The following is a 9,893-nucleotide window of genomic DNA, read 5'->3' as shown; positions in this document are numbered from 1 at the left end:
TTTAGTAATACACATGTCCTTTTTATGACCAGAAAGCAACTTCTTCCTGTGGGTCTTCAAGAAACCAGAAAATAGACAAATGAAGACAAAAAGAAGAAAGACTGAGGTTTACAAAATATTTATGTTTATTAAAGAATTGCTGAATCATTACATAAAGAAAAAAAGACCATATATGTTCTATCACAAGTTTTCTAATGCATATGCTGCTTGTTTTCATGTAATAACTATTCTACTGAAATCAGATTATTTTCAGTGTTTTTATATCTGTAAGGCAAATTGTTGCCATGAGACAACAAAAAAATATCGTAGTTTGTGGGGATGGGAGACGATCAATTTTTTGATTGATACATAATCCAAAGACCCCAATCTTCCAAAGCATAGGCTGAAATATTTTGTCCCCCTCCACTAAACAAACATAATTCATGTAGAAACAAACCATCCATTATTGCTGTTTTAATATACTATAAATTCTAAATAGATAGGGTTGAAATAAAGTGTTGCTTGGTAGAAATGTTTCCTTTAGATTGACTTCTGTCTTTAAGTCCTTATAGTTCCATACATCCATACCCTGGACAGGTAGCCAGTCTATCACAGACATATGTCTGCCGACGTGTAGACACAATCAACCAGTCACGCTCACATTCACACCTATGGGCAATTTAGAGTCGCGAATTACCCTGCAAGTCTTTTGGCTCTGGGAGGAGGCTGGAGCGCCTGGAGGAAAACCCACGCAGGCCCGGGTTGAACATGCAAACTCTATAGGGAGAGGCCCCGGCCGAACGTTTGCGCTGTGAGGCGACAGTGCTACCCAGTGCACAGCTGTGGCACCCATCACTGTGGTTTCATGAACAAAAAACAATATATGAAGTAATTCTTTGTAACCATGCTAGCTGTGTTGCTAAGGCGACAGTAACGTCAGTTGGTCGGTCAGCTGGTCCACCACTTTGGTCCAGACTGAAATTTCTCAACACTTATTGGATGGATTTCCATGAAATTGAGTACAGACATTCATGGTCCCCGGAGGTTGTATACTTATGACTTTGGTGATCCCTTGACTTTCCATTGACCAGCACCATGAGGCTGACATTTGTGGTTTTAAGTGAAATGTCTCAACAACTATTGGTGATCATTCAGTGTATCCTTTAGTGTCCTTCAGCATCCAGTACTTTAGTTCATAACCAAATACAGGCAGCGCTAGAGACATCCCCATCAGCCTCCGTTGTACTTTGTGCATAGCACTAATTAGCAAATGTTAGCACACTGACACACCTATTTAGGATGTTGATCTTGGTAAACATTATACTTTACCTGCTAAACATTGGCATAATAGCCTTATCAGCGTGAGCATGTCATATGCTGAAGTTAGCATTTATCCCAAAGCACCATTGTGTCAAAGTACAGCCTCACAATGCGGCATCGCTGTAGACTCTTAGAATAAATATTACGGTGCATTGCATTTCCTACATTAACTCTGAACTACCTTAAGGACAAATCCGCAACATCTATCTTTATTTCCATACTTTGCTTATTCAGTGTTACACTGTTACAATTTGCACTCAACACAGTCACCTCTGCTAACTGATTAACACAAAGTAAATCTTTACTGGAGAGCAACTCAAGCAGCTCAAGTGCCAACTCTGCTCTCTGTTGTCAATCATAGCTCCTGGTACTTCACATTTTAACTGCCCATACTGCCCATTGCACTGCTGACATGCCTAAATGCATAAAACATGTTGGACTGTCAGATATATTTTAATGTATGTGAATAATAAAGGTCCTGCCACCTAGAAGTCATGTTTGTAATGGCAGTGACCACAGACTTGTCTGAGGTAAATTATGCTGTGCTATAACTTATGATGATCCATTTATAAATCACATGCTTCTACAACTCCTTAGTGTAGCCTCAGTCCCACAGTACATAAACTAGGACAACACCTAATAATGCACTGCTCCAGTATAACTTGGATTTTTTTTTTCCTGGGAGGTGCTTTCAAATAGGAGGTTAGCTACAGTGCAAAGCCTCCTTTCACTTCCTCGATCCAAACAGAGATGGGCAGGCATGCCTGGATATTCTCAGAGCCCCATGAGACGTTTCCCCATGTGGGCTTGACCGTGCTGCAGCTGGGAGAAAGGCACACATGTACTGTTCCATACAAGCAATAACCAACTTCTGTGCCTTTCTGCAGAAAGGAAGGAGAGCAGCGGACTCGTTATTTAACTGGCTTTTGACAGCTGGGGCTTAGCGCGGGACAAAAAGTGTGTGCGTGCATGCATGTATGTGTGAGTGACGCAGAGAGAAAATAAGAGCGTGTGTCTCTGTGTGTGCGCATACACACGTATACGTGCATGCGCTTACTTATGTGTGTCCATCCCCATTTGCATTTGTGTGCGCTCTGCCATGTGCATATGTATGTGTGGCACAGTGGACCAGAACAGAGCTATGACAGTAGCAGGCCTGCTGCTCGCTGATGCCTGCCTGGAGGAGCTGACTGCGGCCCGGCCTGTCAATCACATGAGCATGCCCACTAGCCACCTATTCACATCATCCTATCTTGTTAACTCTAAATCTGGCTGAGTACTGTTTATACACTGTGTGTGTGTGTGTGTGTGTGTGTGTGTGTGTGTGTGTGTGTGTGTGTGTGTGTGTGTGTGTGTGTGTGTTTGTGAGTGGGGTGGTGCATTCTTCCCTCTGATTTGTTTCTGTGTTACTGTCTTGGCTGTGTGGGTCTGTTTCAGAGGGATCACTAAAGACAAAGTGATGAAAAACTGGTACAGGGATTGCTAAGAAACATGCTATGCTGTGACTAATACTGATACTTAAGTTCCTGTAGAAACCTGTCCACACAGTCAATATTATGCTCTGCAGACAAAGTGAGACTGATTATTGAACATATTGAGAGAACTATTAAATACTACAATTAAAAATACCTTGCAAGTCATAGACATGTCCCCTATCAAAAAAGAGACCGATTTAGTGACACTGGGTTTATTTTTATCTCTAAAGTGATCCATTATAGGCCAAGCATCGTTGCCATTAGGAGAAAGGGAGCAAGAGCTCTTGTAGTCAGAGGTAATTATCTCCTCTTGTTACCAACAATGGATGCCTGCTAATGAGAGCTGGACTCATGATTGGTTGCCTGTGGGTCTGTGGAGACGCTCAGCTCTTTTGGTTTTGACAATAGAGCCACAGTACACTGCAGAGACTGGACAAGTCATTCATCTATGCAAATGCCAGCCAAAATGTGACCGTCGCCATACACAAGATCCATTAGGCTCTTAATTATCAGGGGATACACGGTGGGGTGTGTGTGTATGTGTGTGTGTGTGTGTGTGTGTGTGAGTGAGCAAGTGTGTGAGAGAGAGCGAGAAAGACTGAGAGTGAGAATAGATCTGTGAATATGAGATTGTGTGCATGTGTCTGTTGTCTGCGTGCAATTTAAACACTTTCACTGGAGGTTGTGGTAAGGAAGAAAGAAAGATGCAACAATCTGGCACCTGTATCACTATGTCATACCAGCAATTTTAGTGTTAATATCCACACTTCCTCAATTTTAAGCTCATTCCACATCTGCACACTGTCAGAGTATGTCTGTTACTGCCTTGAGGCCCAAAATGAAACCCAATTAAATTCTGTTCTCGGTCTAATTTGATTCCAGTAATCAGAAAAATCAATGCAAAAACCCTCTAATTTCTGGTGTCGTATGTATTGTTCACCAGACTATTTATGGAAACACTGTTAGATGTATTGCCAACATTGGGTTTTTCATGAATAGACCATGAAAAACCACCAACGTAGGGACACAAGTGATGGTGCGACATTATTACTCCCAGACGAGAAGATGTACAATGGCAAAAATGTCCATTTGAAGCTAAATAATGTGTACGTTTTTTCTAACTGTATGACCTGTGGAATTGTATATTTCTCAAATAAAATTTCAAAAATTTCACCCTGCTTTTTAAAAAAAGTCCTTTCTGAATATTCAATGTAAACCTTTCCAGTTCTTATCAGTACATGTATGCATGAACCACACTTTAATTGCAATACTGTTACTTTCCATTTTTGACCTTATACAATCAAGTACACTTTAGACTCTACATTATTGTCCACAAATTTCCAAAGCACATTGTAGATTTTTAAAATCCTTTTTTAACCATTTATAATGTTTTACAGTGCCTGCCATCATTTCAATTTTCTATACAAATCATCCTGCAGAGGTTTAAAATGTACTTAAAATGCTGTGAAGTAATGCTGTTCAGTTCTTTAAACACACATCTAGAAATTTAAGGAAAGACATTAATACTATATGCAATTTATTAGAAATAATATTGACACAGTTATTTTTAGTAAAACACTTACTATTGTTTTTTGGTAATAAATGACATTGTGATCACTGTGAGTCTTTGATGTTAGCAATAGCTGTTATAAAAGCAACAGTTATGGATATAATTTACAAAAACTAATTATGGTAACTGAAAGCACAACATTTTTATTTTTTATTTCTATAAAAATATTAATATATTTAAAACATAGATTGCACAAAAAAGCCCTGGCAGAAGCTGGGGAGGAGGTAAATATAGTGCATACTCTACAGTTTGTCAGAGGAGTAGGAACTAAAATCCACAAAAACAAAGTGGTTTATCTGCAGGTCAGTAATGAGCTTGAGCAGTGCTACTCAATATTACTAATACATATCAGACCAGTAAACTATGGTACTGCAAATCTGTAGCTACAGTTCAAATTGAAAATAATCTAGGTTTAACACTGGTAGCAGTAGCAGGGTGGCACTAACAACACTTCAAATACAAGACAGGATTTGTAACAAGTTTTTTTTTTTTCTTTAATGTTTTTCAAACATTAAAGCTTGTAAATGTAATGATTCTGAGATAATAAATCATTATTATCATTAAATATCTTCATAGTGGGAATTTACTAAAATACACAAACCAGCACACTTACTGTGTTTTGACTTGTTCAGACAAGGACACTTTTCAAGGGATTTATGGACTTCTTACTCACTTGAAGTTTGTTTCCGCGTTCTTGTTTTCAAAAATACTCAAAGTTGGTCTTCCATGCACTCCTTCTAACGAAATTCAGGAACAATGGAACAAAAAGGTGCACTTTTGCCCCCTAATACATGTCATCTCAAAAGAAACACAGGTCTCAAGTGGTGTCTCCAAATCCAGCGAATGATCCACAGCACTAGGACTTTATGGGTCCAACAAGCTTTGTGAAAGCCAAGGTCTGAGCGCTTTGTTAGACATTCATATGACAAAGGATGTTATCGTTGTAACACGGTATGAGCCCAGGTAAGCAAAATACTTCTCAAGCCACTAATAACTCACCACAGATTGCTTTAACCTTTGCAGGACACAGACCTGTGGGACTTTGTATTTATGGGCACTGGAGTAGTTCCCAGACAGTGAAGACATTGCCTTCTCTTCTCTGGAGAACAGTGCTGTTATCAACTCACACACTACGACTCTTTTTTGGGTTTACTTGTGCGCATGCCGTGACATCTTTTTCTGCTGTGGGTGGAGGCTTTTGGGATGGGGGGTGAGGTGGAGCTACAGTGGAGGTTAGAGGCTTCTCTTCTCTAGAGAGGAGGCTTTTAGCACGTGGGAAGCTCTCACTAAGAACGCTAGCCCCAAAACAAACGTACTTTCCTAAATATCTGTAAAAATGTTTATGTTTACATCCATTAAAGTTGATGCACCACTAGAAATGACATTGCAGCATGAACATTCAGATTACATTGGCACCATTTATTGATTTAAGTACACTGTATCTACATTTTCAGATATCTGTTAAAAAATAAAGTGTCATCACGAAAGCAGTACTGTGAAAATTTGCAAAAATAGTTAATGACGTATTTGGCAGGTAAGAACAACTTTCCAGTGTTTGCAACAAAGAAAACTGATGATGATGCTTAGTTCCTCAGCAGCTCTGCATGGACGCAGAAAATTGAAAACAACGATAAATGCCTCTAAAATACATGTCTCAAGTTAAACAATATACAGTGTACGTTTCTGGAGGTTTTAAGCATGTCAGGACAGGTAAAAATGCAAAAATCCTATAATGCTTGTATTATCTGGTAAGTGCTATGCAACATCCTGCTGATGCACAAGCTTCACTTGTCTGTCTACAACTAGTGTATTAGCCAGTTACATAATTTGTTGATAGATAAGATAAAACATTTTTGACAATCTATAATCATATAGATGATTTGCTTTAAGAACACTAAACACTTGCAACTAGACATCTCTTAAAAATATTGCTAAAAAATATTAATTCTGGACAAAATACCATTTATCATCATTATTTACCACTATAACATCTCCTGCCGCTGTTATGTAGCTGAAACAGTTGTATCTTTTCTCATCTTGGGGGGGATTGATACATAACACAAATATTATAATATCTGAATATGCAAATTAATGTGTCTGTCTAATGATGGTATATCTGATTATTACACAGATTTAGACGTAAACCACAGGTATTGTATCAGTTTATGCCTTTCATAAGGTCCCTTGGTTATCCCTGGTCAGTCAGTTGACCTTTGAAAAAAAAGTCCTCTGGATCCGTTCTGAAAAGTGTCATAATGAGTTCCAGAATGGTGATTGCAAAGACTCAAGAATTAGAATCTCTCTACAGACTTCACACACTCTTCAACCAGAACACACTGTTCATTTGTGTCTGAAGGATCAACCGTGTTTGAGTACTCTCGAATCGTTCGTTGAACTCACACTCGTGAAATTTCCGTTGTCGCTTTGACAGTTTACCTTGTTCTGTATTTTGATATACAGCAACAAAAAACACCCATGGAATTTACTGAAGGAAGTAGAGGCATCTACAGACCCATCAGGGTATGTAAGAGTTTGTTTTTTGTTTTTTACTTGAGTTACCCTGTAAACATTTTCAGATGTAATTAAGTCTCTGAATAAGAAACTAATGATCAACATGATTGTATATTCTTCACAGGTGTTGTTTAACACACCCATATATGAGCGGGCTCTGCAGACCTGCTGGCACATGGGCTCTTATAAGTCTCAGGTAGGACCCACTTTAGTTTTCATGTCCACACCAACATAAGATAAAAGCTAAAGTTTCCCAAACTGTTTATTGTACTTAAACTTAAAGACATGTGGTCTCTTGTATGTTGTGTAGATTGCACTGGTGGCTGAACTTCTGAGGCTTCAGCAGAAAAACCAGCTCCCATCTGAGGTGACTGCTGAAGACATGACTGAGCTGCTGGTGGAGGAGAGCAAAACCACACTGAGAGTGCAGTGAGTTACTGAGACACGCACACACACGCACACGTGCACACGGAACACACTCAAAGACTCAGACCAGCACTACACCTGACATGAACTCTGCTCATGTCACACCAATCTGCGTGTAAAGAGAGAGAGAGGAACAGTAAAGATGAGGCTTGTGTTTTCTTTCTGTTTGAAGGCTCTGGGAGTTTGAACTGGAGGATTTTGAAGAGGACGAGGCCAGACCTCTTCTCAAGCTGGTAAGACCACAATCCTGAGAAGACTTCACAGTAGTTTGGAGTGAACATGACACTTGATTTATTCTGTAAATGTATCCAATCTGCTCATCGTATCTCGTTCCTTGTTTCAGGTGTGGGAAGTGAACACCAGCATGAAGATGAGGGACGTTGAGTTTGAAGCTAGAAGGCTGCTCAACTCACCAGAGACCATCCCTCCTCAGTTTCAGTGAGTTGTATTTGACACACATTTATTATCAGTTACACTGCAGTAGCTGCAATGTCTCTGTGTTGTTATGAAGTGGTTTTAAAACAAACTTTGAATGACTGTAACCTACAGACATCCCAAGATCATCAGCACGGCTCAGAAGTACGCCAGGAGCCTGACAGAGCAGCAGCAGCAGCAGCAGGAGGCCCCCAGCTCCAAACTGCTGGGGCCAAGGGAGGTTGTGATGGAAGTGGTTCCAAAAGTCCTGCAAGGCTTCTGGTTGCCTCCTCCGAACACCTCCTTCAACATGCCCTCCCAGCAGCTCGGTAAAATGGCGGTTGGAGTCACAAAAGCAGTTGAGGACCGGGTCTCGGCTGCTCTGTCCTCCATGCTACTTCAGGTCACCTTCTCTCGCTCCATCAGGGACAACGTGGTCCTGTCTATCCAGGAAAAGGTTAGACAGGGTTACACTCAAGACGTCCTGGTGAAGATGCTGAACTGCTTCGCAGCAGAGGTGCTGAACACCATCAGCTATGTCGCAACGGGAGAAATCTCTGCGCTTTTTCAGCCTCACATAAAACTGTCTCCAAACCTGAATGCCAGAGAGGCCTGCACCCAGCCAGCAGACGTGGTGGATGGTGCAGAAGACAAACCCAGCCCTGCTGAAGGTGTGAATAAGGAGCCTGGTCTGGAGGAAGACAGTGAACCAAACAGAGAAACAGACACTGCTGTCATTACTCCTCCACCAACTCCTCTGACCAGCACTGCCGAACTCCCGGACAACACCGCCGTCCAGAATGGCTTGAACCACAAGCTGGATGAAGAAGGCGAAAAGCCCATATCCAGCTCAGAACCAGACTCTAGTGTGGCTCCAGCTCAACCACTCCCTCTGACCCCTGCTGCTGAGACTCCAGTCACTGCTTCCGTCCTGGATGCTGAGAAGATGAGTGAGGAACCCACCAGAGAACCAGACTCTGCCTTGGATCCAGCTCAACCAGCTCTTCGGACCCTTGCAGACGAACCTCCTTTCATCCCTGCAGCGCAGGATGACCTGACCACCAGTGCTGAACATCCTGCCAACTCCACCATCCAAAATGGTTTGAACAGTAGCCTGGATGAAGCAGAGGAACAGTCAGCGCTCAGCCTAGAGTCTGCTGTTATTTCTCCTCTACCTGCTCCTCTGACCCCCTATCCCGAAACTTCTACCAACGTGGCCCGCGTCGCTGACGCCGCCAACACCTCCAACGCCCAGCAGCCAATGCTCGGTCCAGAGCCAGACTGCGCCTCTGTTACCACTCCTCCACCACCTTTGACCCCTCTTGCTGATGAGTCTCGTGTCATCTCTGCAGTACAGGATGAGCTGATCATCACGCAGCAGCCAGTCAGGGTGGAGGAATCTTTCAACACCACAACAGGTAGGAAATATTATTCAGGTCCATTCCCAGTGGTTAAGTGTTACTGCTGCTGCGATGAGTTAAGTCACTGACTGTCCTCCTTTGGTTTTTCAGAGGTTAAAAAGACAAAGATGAGTGGATTCCGCCGCTTCTTTACTTGGCTGCAAAAAAATGTCTACTGCTGCTTCCTGCCTGAAGACAACGCAGAGACAGAATGAAATTCTCTGTGTAAAAAAAAAATCATTTTTGTGCTGCACTGTTGTAATTGTTAGTTTCATTTGTTGTGAATTAATAAATCTGTATTAACATTAAGACTTGATACAGGGGTTCTTTGTTGTATATATTTTTCATATAATACTGCCAATACAGTATAGGCTTGATTTTGAAGAAGTGCATCCAGGGATGTATTTGAAAAATAAACACTTCTAATTATGGTGAATCAGAATCAGGAACAGAAAAATATCTTACAAGAAATGTCACATTCCCAAAAACACAGAACACGTTGACATTAAGTTTTCATACTAAAATGTCTTTAGACATTTTGGCAAAGATAAAACAATGATTGCAGCACATCTGATTTCGGATTTGATGGAAGAAGTGAGCATAAGGTAATTGCCAATATTTAATCTGAGAAAATAGCTCAATTCATCAAGTAAATCAGAAGAATCAATATCTGCTGGAACTGTAAAATGATAAACTATAGACACAATTAGCAACGATATACTGTGTTTGGAGTATTGCACAGTCCCATTGTGGCAGGATATCACATATTGTAAGTGAAAGATGAAGTAGGTGAAAAAA

General features: G+C 41.1%; 1 protein-coding gene across 1 annotated transcript; it reads left to right on the top strand.

Moving 5' to 3' along the window:
* The first annotated feature begins 8,126 nt into the window (after positions 1 to 8,126).
* Positions 8,127 to 9,310, top strand: LOC120783946 (DNA translocase FtsK 1-like). Its single transcript, XM_040117353.1, has 2 exons — positions 8,127 to 9,113; positions 9,207 to 9,310. The coding sequence occupies exons 1-2, from the start codon at positions 8,189 to 8,191 to the stop codon at positions 9,308 to 9,310; spliced, it is 1,029 nt and encodes a 342-aa protein (XP_039973287.1). The 5' UTR covers positions 8,127 to 8,188.
* The last annotated feature ends 583 nt before the right edge of the window (positions 9,311 to 9,893 follow it).

The sequence above is a fragment of the Xiphias gladius genome, chromosome 22, assembly GCF_016859285.1.
Source record: "Xiphias gladius isolate SHS-SW01 ecotype Sanya breed wild chromosome 22, ASM1685928v1, whole genome shotgun sequence".
Classification (NCBI taxonomy): domain Eukaryota; kingdom Metazoa; phylum Chordata; class Actinopteri; order Istiophoriformes; family Xiphiidae; genus Xiphias; species Xiphias gladius.
The sequence above is the reverse complement of the archived record's forward strand: the minus strand, read 5'-3'. Positions and strand labels throughout refer to the sequence as shown.